Source organism: Pongo abelii, chromosome 9 (genome assembly GCF_028885655.2).
Source record: "Pongo abelii isolate AG06213 chromosome 9, NHGRI_mPonAbe1-v2.0_pri, whole genome shotgun sequence".
Classification (NCBI taxonomy): domain Eukaryota; kingdom Metazoa; phylum Chordata; class Mammalia; order Primates; family Hominidae; genus Pongo; species Pongo abelii.
The window spans coordinates 90,704,831-90,719,492 of NC_071994.2; the positions used below are offsets into that span (position 1 = coordinate 90,704,831).

General features: G+C 38.2%; 1 protein-coding gene and 1 long non-coding RNA gene across 6 annotated transcripts in view; one reads left to right on the forward strand and one right to left on the reverse strand.

Moving 5' to 3' along the window:
* Positions 1-14,662, reverse strand: part of GRM5 (glutamate metabotropic receptor 5) — a 664,926-nt gene that overhangs the window by 60,997 nt on the left and 589,267 nt on the right. For all 5 annotated transcript variants that reach the window (XM_063711323.1, XM_063711322.1, XM_024255290.3 and 2 more), the window contains one exon: positions 7,476-8,415. In XM_063711323.1, coding sequence (XP_063567393.1) covers positions 7,476-8,415 — 940 coding nt within the window. The remainder of the gene's footprint in view (positions 1-7,475; positions 8,416-14,662) is intronic.
* LOC129048727 (uncharacterized) overlaps positions 1-14,662 on the forward strand; it is a 182,068-nt gene that overhangs the window by 51,456 nt on the left and 115,950 nt on the right. The gene's annotated exons all lie outside the window — the stretch shown is intronic.

The window sequence follows — 14,662 nt, forward strand, 5'->3', positions numbered from 1 at the left end:
AAGGAAATTCCTTGGTGGGGAGTTCTACTCCTTACTTATTAATGTCAGTTTTTCCTCAGTTAGGGCTGCCATATTTGTCATAAGGGCTGGAATAGGGAACGCAGCTTAACGGTTAACTGAGTGGGCTATGAAGCTAGCTTCCTTTCATTCTAATTCTTCCTCTTCTACTTACTGTCTGAATGGGGAAGTCAATTAGCTTCTGTTTGCCTCAGTTTCCTCATGTGTACAATAAATGAGCTAATAATGCCTACCCCATAGATTGTTGTGGATATAAAAAGATTCATTACATTTAAGGGGTTTAGAGCAGTGCCTGGCCCATAGCAAGTGCTCAATAAATATAATTACTCCCTAGCTTCAGCCTTTTCTTGTTCACTGGCAAATGCCAGTGCAGCTCAGACATCGTTAGTTATTTATCCATGTATTCATTTAACAAACATTTTTTGAGTATTGAGTATGTGATTGGCACTGTGCAGGGTGCAAATGATACAGAAAATGAGTAAGATACAGCTCCTCTCTTTAATAAGTTCATGGTATAGTGTGTGTGTGTGGCGAGGCTAGAGATGATGGTGTAAAAGAGTCTTTCAATTAAACAGACAATTCTAACGTGGGATGATAAATGCTCTGTAGTGAGAAGCACATAGCTCATTTGGATCATAAGGAGAGGAACTTAATGCAGTCTCAGAGGGCCAGGAGAGGCTTTCCAGAAGAATTGGTATCTAAGATGAGTATGAGTTGGCTAAGTGAGAGTTGAGGGTGAGATGGGGTAGGTGTATTTCATACCAAAGTAGCTGCCTCTCTAGAGGCCCTAGAGCAAGGAAATTATATAAGGATCAGAGTGGAAAGTCAGGCAGGGGGTGGCCAGAAGCAAGGCTAGCTAAAGGTGAAGGAGTCAGATTAGCAAGGGCCTTTCCTACTATGCAAAAGAAATTTGGCTCTATCCTGTCCTACTGGGTGGAGAAGCCCTGAAGGCTTGTAAACAGGGTTTAAAACACTTAGATAGTTTCTCTTGTTTGAATTAGTATCTTTTAAACATTATTTCTAATTTCTGACAGAATTTACTACTTCTACCTTTGGGTCCCTCTGTTTCTCTGTAGGCTCCTATCATGGCACTGTATTGCTTTATTGAACTTACTGTGACTAATCCTGCCTTTCCTGGGAGACTGAGGGCTTCTCAAAGATTGTTTTTTATCTATCTCTGTATCCCTAGGATCTGGAACAGTTGCTGATGCTGCTGAGTAGGCATTCAATGGAAGCTTGATTTTAAAAAGAAAAGTTCATTTTAGAAAGAAAGCATTTTTTTCTTGTATTTTTAGGACAAAGCATTATCAGATAAAATCTGGCCCATCAAGTCAACAAAGTGAGTAATCTTATTCCCTCTGAAGGCAGTGTGACCTCCATAAGGTGCTGCCCAACAGATCTCTAATCCACCTGTCCTTCTGTATGCTCTTTATTAATCACTGCTGTGCAAGCACTGTGCTAGGCACCAAGGGAGATATAAATACGCTGAAGACAGCATTAGATAGTTGTGAAAATGTTACATATGTACGCTAAACAAACTCTATATCCCGAGGGCCTAGCACAGTGGTGGTATTGCTCAGTCCTCAGTCAATGTCTGTGAATAAATAACAAGTGAAGAAAGGGTGAGGGATATGTGTGAAATATATGGTATACATAATAAATGCTCCAAGAGTCCAGATGAGGGAAAATCTGTGAGATGGGTAAATCTGATAGGGTCTCATTGAGGTGTCCTAGCCTTGGAAGATGAGTAGGATCTGGAGAGATAGAAGGAAAAGGTGGAGGACTCTAAAGAAAGAGAAATAGGATGAACATCACTTCATGCAGACTAATAATGCCTGAAGGAAATATAAGCCATTGGAAATTATGAAAGCTCTGATAACAATTGGGGCATATTGGAATTCACACAAATGAACCAGTTTTCTAGGCATATTGTAATTCGGCCAATGAATGTGGGGAGACCAGCAGTTGCTTTAGCAGACAGCCAAAGTGGGCCCTCATGACAGTGCTAATTAAAACAAAGTTAATTAGTTAATTAAAACAGAAGTGGCAAATGGCAGTTTCTAAATTTCAGTTAAGGTGGAGGCAACACTAATGATTCTGCCACCTGACTAGAATCCCAAGGGCGGGTTTTGCCGTCTAAGAAAATTTATAACTTCCAGCTGTAGGTCTCTGTCATCAAGTTAGCCATGAAAGGCCCATTGCATTTTAGAACCCCAGTTCCATGTGCCTGGAAATTCTGAATCTTGCAGAGCTAGAACTTTAGATTCATCAGATTCAATGCTTTATTTAGGTCAGAACTGGCCTTGTGTTCATTTGTCAATTTGCAGCTGAAGTGAATGCCTTAAACGGAAGCCTGGCATTATCTGCTTGACAATGATTTCATGCTGCACCATGTTGTGCTGGAAATTAGTGTCTAGAACCAAAATGTTAATCACAGGGACCTCTATACATTGATGGCATAAATAGCATGTTTCCATATAAAAAAATCTGTAGTGACTCATTTCCATTTAAATAAAAATCTCCCTTTGCTATTTCAGTGAATTGAATGACTGATTCTGGGCACTTTTCTATTTGTGCTCTAGGTTGAGCCAATTTAACTTCACAGAAAATTGTTGGATCTGTTAGAATTACCTCTGTCATCTCCTTAGGTGCTCAGAGAGCCCAAAGTGATGCTTTCTCCATGATGAGAAGCGGAAATTTGCTTCGTCTAGCCCCCTTCTCATTAAAGATATGAACTACTCTTCAGGCCTCATAAACATGCCTTCTCTTGGGTCTATGATGATTGATGATGTTTTCCGAAGTAAGTTCTTTGGAGCATCAGTTCTTCAGAATGTTAAGAGGTTTACTTGGAAAAATATGGTCTTGTGTATATGTTTGCAAAATGATAGAAAGAGTTAACAAATAGATGATAGGTTTCTACAGTGCAAGACTTCTCAGTGTTTATCTCCAATAAGAGAATAGAGTTTTTCACCTTTTTGACCAAATAATTTCTTTTTCATGGAGCTATTTAATTTTTCAAAGAATACACTAAATTTCCAAAGAAAACAGTCCATATATGCTCAGCTCTAATAATCATCAGCTAAGACCTTAATTTAAAAACTGCTCCATTACTCATTAGTCATGAGACAATAGGCAAGTCTTCTCACCGTGCAGGACCTCAAATTCCTCATGTGAAAAATGGGAGGATTGTTGCTTCAACTTGCAGTGTTTTGTGACAATTAGAAATGTTAGACTAGTTATACATACGAAAAGTTCTGTAAGGTGGCAGAACATAGTATGTAGGTAATAAATGAACCATTTCGGGGGACTACTTTGATTTGAAACTTTTTTCCAGTCTCCTACGTTGTGCTCCACTTCATCTTACTTCCTTCCTCTTCTTTGCCCTCTTCTCTGTTCCATTCCTCTTCCTTCTGTGACTACTACCAATGGGACTACTACTAGGTGCTAACATTTGAGGCACTATGCACTGGATTATCTAACAAACACCTGACATACCATTTTTTCTTTCCATTTCCATGATGGAGATGGAAGAGGCTAAATGTCACTTTCCCATATTCTCTTATATTAGACAGTTTGGGCCAGTGAGACACAAGGGCAATTCTTATGGGACTCTGAGAAGACTTTCGTTTTCCCTAATGAAAGTACAGAATGTATGGAACCATGACAACTATATTACAACCATTAGTAAAAGGCCTAGAGAATGGAAGAAGTGTTTGCCTTTGCATCACTGAACCAACATCTGAAGCAATCTCCCTCCACAAGTTTTATAACGTGAGGAAAATGAACCCCAAAGAGTGTAAGTGTTTGAAAACAGGCTTTCTGCTACTTGCAGACACAATTCTAAAAGGTTGAGGTAGCATTTATTGAATATTTTCTACGGCTGGTACTAAACACTTAATGCATATTACCTCATTTACTACTCAAAATAGGAATTATTATCTACCATTTTACAGTTGAGAAAACAGACTAAAGTGCCTTATTCAAATTCATAGCTGAATTGAAATCCAGGTGTGGTTCCAAAGCCAGAACTCTAAACTAGTATGCTGCCTTTGCATTTTCCATCTCTGTACATACAACTTTCCAGGAGCCTATACTAACTTTCAGAGACATAGTTACCATAATCTTAGATATTATTATATTCTTCATTTTGAGGTATACAATTAGTATCCTCTTTAAGATAGAGAGCCCTTACCATCTGCCATTCCATGTGGAAGGGACACACACGACCCCATCCAGAAACAGAGGGCATACCCAATCTCAGATTATAGCAGCCTGTTTCTTCATACACCTGACAGAGGACAGCAGAACAGGGCTGGGCCGAGCATGGTAGATGCTTCTCCACCAAAGACCTACATCCAGAGACTTGATTTACCTATTTAAGCCCACATGACATCCCAAGAGATGGGCTCAATGGCATATTAAAATTTTCAAGCCTGAGAAGCACAACTCAATGAAGCGATTGAGAAGAAAATGTAAAAATATTAGAAATACCTGAATTTATTTGTTTCCCATTAGTTTAGCTAAAGTGTGGCGAACCATGTGTTATACGTTGGGTTTTATAAAACTAATTATCAAATGGGAGCTGAATACCTGCATAACCAGCTATATCCTACAGTGTAATAGATAAGCTAAACAACTTGATTTTGTATCACAGAGAAGAAATATTTAGTTTCGGAGCTCATGGAAGCTATAGAGGAAAGGAATTTTAGTTTGCGTCTCTTTCTAATGACTGTGGGTTAAAAAGGAGAGCAGATATCAGATGCATGTGATACAAAAGAATTATAGCTTTCCCTGCTCCTTTTTCTTATCCATATCAAAAGCAGGTTCTAGCTTGAATATTCCAGTTGATGGCAAAAAAAGAAATCTCCATATAATCAGACTGTGGCCTGTGTCAGCTATAATCTCATAGACAGATCAAGATTTGCCAAGATTGCAGAAAGAAGACCAAACACTTGTCTTCTTGTCTTAATCTTATAAAAGTTAATAGTACAACTAGGGGGTAAGAGTGTGCACATTTGAAGACAAGCAAAAAAGTACCTACCACATTAATACCATCCCAAATTCATGCAACAAACATACCAAAAATCATTATTGAGCATATTCTATGTGCCAAGCACCCTTCAAGGTACAGGTAGGTATTGGAGGCACAGTGATGAGCAAGGTAAAGAAGGCCTCCACCCCTAAGGAGTTTGCTCTGCTTAAATTGGAAGATAGGATGTGCTATACAGAATGGCAAGGAGCTGGACAACATAAGATCAAGATGCCCTGGAAAACTCAGACTGTATAATCAATGTCTCCATAGGTTTGTGCTGCCGTTTATAGTGCTGTCTTTGTTAAGATCATCCTGATTGTGTATTTGGTACAGTAAATTTCATGAGTAAAAGAAGACTGACAATGGTTATCTTAGTTAATCAAAATAGCAAATACTTAAGAAGGGCTTACTATGTGGCAGACACTATACACATGTTGACTTATTCAGTCCTCACAACCAGTCTATGAAGTATACATTTCTTTATCTCCATTTTTTCAGAGGAAGAAATCAAGGCATAGAGAGGTTAAGTGAATTTGCCTAAGGTTCTGCACCTGCTAAGTGATGCTGCCAGTATTTAATCCCAGTGCTCTCTAGCACTATTATACTGTGCTACCTTCAATAAAGTGCCTACTATGTGCCAGCCATTACACATATTATCTCCTTTACTTTTTACAATCCAGTTTGTCAGATGATAGAAATAAGGTGCAGAGAGATGAAGTAGCACTGCTGTTGTTCAAACCCAAAACAATCTGGCTAGGCAGCCAGTGTTCTCTGCCACCATGCCATGCTGTCTCCCTAAGGGGCTTTCTGTAGTGAGTTTTTTAGGTGCTCAGACATAGACTCACAGTTCCCTCCCTCCATCAATATGCTTGTTTTATATACCAGGCTTTCCTGGGAGATTCTGTTTACAGATAGAACTTGAAGAAAAGCTGATAAAACAAAAGTTTGAAAAATAAATTTTCTTAGCCAAAAGGAAAGGCTGATCTTGCAGAAATTTCAGAAAAAGAATGGTTCATAGAGGAGTCAGGAAGGCAGATGGAAAATAGGCCAGCAGGTTAGATATATGAAAGGCCTGCTGTGTGCAGACCATGACATTGCCAGGATTTATTGAAAAAGAAGACATGAATTACAGTTTAATTGAATGTCTTGTACAATGTACATAGAAAGAGACAAGAAGTGTAAAACAAGTAGAAAAGAGTTGAAAGAGGTAAGAGTACAAGTTAATAATGTAAACGAATTGGACCTTGTGGATAAAATTCAACTATCCTCTGAGTTATTTTCAAACCTCAGCAGACGTAGTATCTTTACCATCATAATAAGTCATGCTTTGAAGATTTAGGGCTGACAGAAAAGTAGGACTTTCCTGCAGGCTAAGTGATAGTATAGGAGAATAGTTCAAACAATGTTATTTAGATATGTAGCTTCCATTTGAAATCTACATATCTTCCATTTATTTTTCTAGGTTTTAGAAATACTGTTAAATTTCAGAAGAGTTAGCAGGGCTGATATCTTGACCAGCTCTTTTGATTACACATTACACTTCTTAAATAGAGGTGATACTTAGTCCCAATTATCAACAATCTGTGTTGCCTTTTTAGTACTTCAACATTTTTCCCAAGCCAATGATAACACGATCTTATCTTTTGAAGTGCTTTGGGATGATTTATCGCATAAGTAAGTTCCTTACATGGGGGGGAAATCATTGGCTTCTGGCTTTAGATTCTTTTCAGATTGAAATGGTCAAATAACTACTACCTGTGATATTGAACTTGGGGTGGGATGAGACTATAGGCAACAAAGAATTGGGAAGCTGACTGGTTGTTTTTATGTGCAAACTCACTTTGTTGTTTTGTTCTTTTCAGCAGCTTAGACATCTCCCGAAGATTTCCTCTTGCCCATTAAGAACTAAAATATAAATCCTACATTCTTGTGCCTCTGTTGGATGGGCATTTAAGCACTCTTCTGCCTTGAATAAGGTTTAGGCACGTGCAAGTGCAGACTGATGTGTCGAGTTCTTGGCATTTTGCTGTCAGTATAATCTTTGTTAGTAATATATTTTTACTCTGTTCTGGTGAACTAGAATTTAACCCACAATATAACTGTGTCCCCTCAAAACTTGAGGATCCTTGCCTTGGCTTTGTGAGCTAACTCTGCTCTGTCTGCCCTCTCAACCTCACTCCCCATATGCTGTAACTCTGCTTTATTAGAGATTTTTACTTCCATGTTTCTAGACTTGGCCTAAGTAATTGGACCTACATCCCATTAACCCCATAAATAACATTTTATGAGAAGGTCCATGCCGTAAGTCACCCTGCCTCACATGGTTTCATTTACTCAGATTTCTCCCATTTAAAAGACCTAGGAAACACAAGCCTCTGCTCCAGTTTTAGGGGCCAGCGCCCCTCTAAGCCCCCGCAACTTTTACCTTAAGGTTTCCCCAGAGGAGCCCCTTCTCTTCCACAGGTTGACTAGGCTGCTGGATCTGCTGGCTGCGGAGGATGACTTGCCATCCCCTACATGCATGCGCACCACGGTAGATGTGGTGAAGGCGCTGCGCACGTTTCTCTCTGGTTTGGCCAGGATGATGTACACCTTCGGCACAAACATGCAGCCTAGGGCCACTGTGGCACTGAGGCTAACCGAGAAACACATGGTGATGATTTTGTAGTTGCTGCCAAAGTAGATTGGCACAAAAGCTAGCCATATAATGCAGGTCGTGTACATTGTGAAGGCGATATACTTGGCCTCGTTGAAGTTAGCTGGAACATTTCTGGTCTTGAACGCATAGAAGGTGCAGCTCAAAATCAACAATCCATTGTATCCAAGTGGAGTGACAACTCCTAGGTTGGTGGTGTTACAGATCAGGTAGACTTCTCGAATGCTTGGGTAGTCATGCATTATGTCAGGAGGCTCCATTATAAAGAGGGCAACGATGATGCCCAACTGGATGCATATGAGAATGAAAGCAATCACTAGCTGGGCACAGGCACTCATGAATCTGGGCTTTTTGGTACAGATCTTCTTCTTGCTGCCAGCCAGGATCCTTGCAATACGGTTGGTCTTTGTTACAAGGGCTGAGTAGCTCATGGCTGGGGAGAGACCAATGCCAATTCTCTGAAGGTAGCAGTAAATCTGTTTGGGCTTTGCAATGAGGCAGAAGGTACATAAGTAGCCCAGGCAGATGCCAGCAAGGATAATGTAGCAGAGTTCCCTGCTTGAGGACTTGACTACTGGTGTATCACGGTAAATGATGAAGACTACGGTAACAAACAGGGTGGCCAGGAGGCCAAGGCAGGCAAACACCACAGCTGCAATGGGTTCAGGGTCACCCCATCGAAGATACTGTACTGGGATCAAATCACAACCTGCAGAGACACAAACACATATTGTAAAGGAGGGAGAGATGTTGACTTGGGTCACATATCCCTAAGTTACAAGCAGCTGTTCATGACCATTTCAGTTTGTTCCCCATCTACCTTTCTAATTTCAGAATCTCATGCTACTCATTGTTTCATGTATTCATTCAGAAAATTTTGATTACTGAACACATACATGGTCTGTGATAGGAACTATTCTAGGTTCTGAAACAAAATAAGGCAGAACATGTTTCCTGCACTCAAAAAAATAATCAGTGGCCTTTTAAACAATTATAACTGTGATAAGGGTCATGAAGAGGTATAACATGGGTTCTAAGCAGTCTCTGAAAGCAGCAAAGGCCTCCTACAATAGGAATTAGCAAATAAATGTGTTGGTTTGATGGATTTGGGGATTTCATGGGCTTGGCAAACTTACAGTTAAACTACATTAACTGTAAGGAAGAGTGGCATGAAAGGAAGCCACTGTATGATAGCGTAACAAGTGGCTTAAGATGAGGCTGGGAGGTAGGCAGGAAGGGGATCTTGCAGGTTAGGGAGTCCTAGGTCAGTAGGAAGTTATTCTAAGGATCTATGTAGAGCAATGACAGGCTCAGATTTGTGTGTGCATGTGTGTGTGTGTGTGTGTGTGTATGTGTGTGTGTGTTTTAAACATTTCTTTGGTTTCTATGTGGGTTTTGGATGAGATAAAGGTGTGGACACATTTAAGACTTATTTTAGAGCCATATAGAGTGTTTGAATGGATGTGGGAGTGTGTGAAAAGTGAAAAAGGTATGAAATATGACCAACACTAGTAAAGAAGAGTTAGAATTTTCAGAGAATCTTGTGGTTTAGATGTTTTAGAAGATTCTGTTAAAAAAAGGAGGATGTTCAGTTTTGTAAGAAAATTGACCCCAAAGGCAAACAATTGGCAGGCAAGGGAAGTGCACCACTCTCAAAATCATTCCTTATTCCTTACTTATAACATGGAGTTTTTAAAATTATTCCTTGATTATATAGCAGAAAAATAGTGACAGAATATAGCATCATTTGGATTATCTGTCTTTTACAATTTTTTAGGACAGTGGTTCTCAAAGTTGGCTACACACTAGAATCACCAAGACTATATATATACATATTTACACAAATATATAAAATCCTGAGACCTGGGTGTCCCATTGGTTGAGCTTCTGACTTAATTTGTCTGAGCGTGACATGAGCATCAGGATTTTTTAACAATACTGGAAGTGCTTCTAATGTGCAAGCAAAGTTGAGAACCATTGTTCTAGGATGATCATTCTTGTCAGTTAGACTTTTAAAGAAAATAGACTTGAGATAGTTTCACTGAGTAAGTAGGAAAGGAGGCAAGTAATCTGCAGCATTGGGCATTTAAGGAATGTAGCAGAAATGACTAATTGCATGTCAACATCTATTCTCCCTTTCATTCTCAGCAATAGACCTCTAATTTCATTTGGGATGGTAAAGGCATCAGTTACAACACTACATTTTTCATCAACCATTGCTGTGAACTGTGGCATATGAATAGGTTTTAGCCAATAACATGTACACAGAGGATTCCTGAAAGGAAAATGACTCATGGTAGAAAGTAACCTTTTTCCCTTCTTTACTTTCTTTTTCTGCTGCCTGGCGTATAAACATGATGGCTAGAGCTCCAGCAGTTGTTTTGGACTTTAAGGTAACTTGAAGGACAGAAAATGTGTTCTGGGTTTGGAAGAGCAAAACAGAGGGGGCTCCACTCCCTGAGAAACATGGACCCCCCACTACCTGTGGACTATGCATATCTACATCTTCTTTGTTTAAGCTTCCTTTATTTATTTATTTTCTTGATATATGCAGGGAAAACAAATCCTCATTGATAAGGAGTAAAGTTTCCCTATTAACTTGTCCTATCCCATGATTAAGGGTGTTGCAGTCAGTGGCTTTGAATATCAATGGTTACTGGGAGGTAGGGGAGGCAACAACAAGTAATGACAGCAAGGAAGCATGTAGTTCTTTCAAAATATGCCTAAGGGTAGCTTCATTGTAGAAAGGGAAGGGAAGGGAAGGGAAGGGAAGAAAGAAGGGAAAGAGAAGGGGAAGGGGAAGGGAAAAGGGAAGAGAAGGGAATTATTCTTCCCCTTATTTCTGCCCTGCTGCTGTTTTGCTTTAAGATCTCACATTTCAGATAGTACTATTAGTACTATAATTAAAGTCATAATGGGTTTAATAGGAGTTATGAGCTAGCCTGGGATTCTCAGCACACTTTGCAAAATGTTTCTATGGGAAAATGTATTCTTACTCTAAATAATTGTGCATTTAATATTGAAACAAAGGGCTTTAAATTTTAAAAAATTGTGGATAGCTCAGACTAAATATAACTAAATACAAAACAGTTGTGTTATATGACCTCATTAAGTATAAAAATACATATCTCATTGCTAATTAATATACCTATATCCATATTTCTAGTCATCTACGTTCCCATGTGCTTCCTATATAGTTGGAATTCAACCTCTGATACTTTAGTATGCCATAGAGTTGAGGCTTATATTTACAAATTTGCTCCTTGGAGAGGCTGTTTTACAAAAGAAAGTATTAATCATATATATACATATACATTTTTGTTTGTTTGTTTGTTTTGTTTTTTGTTTTTGTTTTTTTTTTTGAGACATAGTCTCGCTTTGTCGCCCAGGCTAGAGTGCAGTGGTGTGATCTTGGCTCACTGCAACCTCTGCCTCCCGAGTTCAAGCGATTCTTGTGCCTCAGCCGCCTGAGTAGCTGGGATTACAGGCATGCCCAGCTAATTTTTTTTGTATATTTAGTAGAGATGGGATTTCACCATGTTGGCCAGGCTGGTCGAACTCCTTGCCTTGAGTGATCCACCTGCCTCGGCCTCTCAAAGTGCTGGGATTATAGGCATGAGCCACTGTACCTATCCCATTCCTATATTTAATATGTTATAATAGTTCATTTATAGCAATGATTTGACAGTAAAGTTTATTAACTACATAGAGGTCTGTTTCTACCGCTAGGTCATATGCTGCTAACGTCCATAGCAATTTACTTACATAGGAAATGTTATGTTTGTATATAGGGCAGGAATCTTTTCATTACCTAAAAGAATGAGCTGGAAAAAGTAATTAAACACTTTAGTTTCACCCCATTTTTTCCTACTGTTCTGCTAAATCTTAATCGTTTTCATCTTAATGTAATTAACAGTTTAATTTCTAAATACTTTGCATAGAATAACATTTACTACTATTTTTATCAGATATATTTTTGAACTCTTCATGTTCAGCTTATTAACATCTGTGTGAAACTAAAGAAAACTCATTAGATATATGTGTTAAAAATGTACATGAAGCTTGCCTCTAACGTGATGTAATTATTTTCACAAATTTTTCAGAATTTATATATTTAAATGAATGTTTATTTTATTTAATGTAAACCATTTAGAAAGTCTTACATTTAGTTTGATGCCTTCATTGCAAAAAATACTGTTGTAACTATTCTCTAAGAATAGCAAACTGGACTCGATTAAAGGGTTATAATCACTGAATCTTATAACTGAATAAGATCTTAGAGTTTCCAAAAAATGGATGCGTATCACAATCACTTGGGAAGCCTACAAACTATAACTCATGAGTCTAAACTCAGAAGATTTTGAGTCAGTACATTGTGGTGGGGCAAAGGAATCTTTATTTTGAATAAGCAACTTCAGTAATGCTCTATTAGTCTTTGGTGCTTGGTTTGCAATTTAACCTTAGAGATTATCAAGCCAAATTCTTACCCATTGTGCAAATGCCTTATATGATAACTCCAAGATGTAATCATCCTAACCTTACTTAAGGCTTTTTATAAAATATATCGTCTCAAGGGCAGGACTGGTGGTGGCGGTGGGGAGATAGATTGAAAAGGCAGGAGGTTGTGATGGCAAATGAAGACTGGAAATGAAGAAACCAGTCAGAAGACTATCACAAGTAGACGGGGATGATAAAGACAAAAACTAAGTCACTGTACTAGAGAAAACAATTAGTTGGTAAAGATATTTCAGAACTGGAATTGAAAGAAATTATGAAGAAGATAGAAGAATCAAGAAGAAAGGCTTTGTAGCTGATAGCAATACTGTTAACTAAGATGAGGGCTTAGGAAGCAAAGGGTCACATTTCATGGGAATGATACCTAGTTCCGGTTTCAGCATACTGTTTGTACTGGGTCTGACCTAGTGAGTTTTAAAAGCTATCAGTGTGGAAGTTACAGCTTTAGGAATCATCTGTTTATAGAAGCAGAAAATAAGAGACATGGAAATAAACACAACCAATGAGGAAATTCTTAGATGTGGATGAGAGCAGAGCCTAGCAGTCTGGTGTGTAACACCAATACTAATGAATGAGAGAGTGAGAGAATATGTCAGGGAAGATGTAACATCAGACAGAAGGAAGGAAGTGTATCAGAAGCCAAAGAAAAGTGTTAATTGGATGGCCCACCACGGTCTCCTCTAAGAATATCAGTTCTGTTTTACTTTTTAAAATTCTTACCCAAGTAGCTTGCACAAAGCTTCAAGCTTCAGGTTCACAGATATCGCTTCTGACATTAGATAATTATATGTTTTTTCCCTTCACTAGTAGTAGATTTATTTCTTTTGAATAAGGGATATTATACTTTCTAACATGAAATAAGGTCTACCAAATCTCAGAATCTTGAAATAATGCTAACCTTATTATGATATAAATTTAAATTCTCATTGATAACTACCCTTACTAGGTACACTGTTATATGAATATCTGTGTAGTTATTGTTCCTAACTTCCTTGTTTTCTTCTAATCACTGGGCATTTTTTCCATCAATGGTTTTATTTTTTATCCCAGTTTCATCCTTACTGTAATGGTAAGTTACTGGAAGTGTATGTAGAGGTTGCCTAAGAGTCTAAAGCGCATATAATGTATAGTTCTATTATGAATTTTATCGATTTAGCATATGTTATTATATTTTAAATTAAATAATCTTGATCATGTCAGTGAAATTTCTTCCTAACAAGCATATTGCCATTTCTCTGGTTCTCAGAAAATGCACAATATTATATTATTTTCTAGAAATGCAGATGAAACATGGATTAGAAAACTGCAGTCCATTTTCTGATAACATCTATTTAGGTAGCTATTCACTTTTCATTTTTCTTCCCTTTTATACTTGATTCATACATCTGTGGTTCTCTTGTATAATCCATCTTTTCATAGCTGGAACTGACATACATTGAAAAGACAAGTTTTTCTTAAGAGGGAAAGTGAGCTGCCAAAACTATATTGTCCACATTCATTATTTTACTTCACTAATGTGTTTCCTATAAGTCTAATAGCAGAATGGATGATCTACTGATTTTCTGGACCCCTAAAAAATGATGTGACTGCTCATTCACAGCTGGTACTCATGCTTAGTGTTTGATTGTTAGTGTCGCAGTATTAATATTCCTGTAGTTACTAGTTTCTAGACTGCTGCATTTTTCAAACCCTATTCCAAGTGTCTCTTCAGGGAGAGATGCCTGATGTTCTGTAAAATGGGCTGAACAAGAGCTCCTTACCAAGCGCCTAAATTCCTGTATATTTTGGATAAAGGAAGTTGCTATTTAGAATCTCTGAGAATAGGATGTATGTGCTCTCAGCTGCTGGTTAGGTCATTTCAGGTATACAGTGAGAAGGAAGATATAAGATAGATTATAAAAAACTGATCTATTAAAACTAATATGGGGATACAGAACGGACAAACGGCTGTTGTGGGTTTGCCCTTTGATATGTGAGCAACAGATCTGACCAGAGCACAAGGTGTTGACTGATGACTAACAACATCATGCTTGCTTTCCATCTATGTAACCAATAAGCCATCTTTCTGCCTTTCCTTCTTTCTTTACCTCTCTGGATTTGGATCTCATGGATGTTGAACTGGGATCGCAGGGTGATACAGAATCAGAATTCTTTCTGTAGTGTTCATATCCCTGATCCTTTAATATTTTTTCTTTACTTAGCCTGAGCTAAAATTTTCCATCACTTCCATAATTCAGAGAATTTGAAGTGATGGGTGTCTGTGTGTGATGTGAGACATTGAGGAAACTCATTTCTCTCTGTAGCACTTACTGTATTTATAATCTATTTTGTGGTAGGAGGAGTTTGATTGATTATATCATTAAGGTCTGTCTTCTCTACTTGACTAGAAGCACCCTGATGATAGGGAGTTTGTCTCTTTTGCACACAAATGGGTCCTCAGT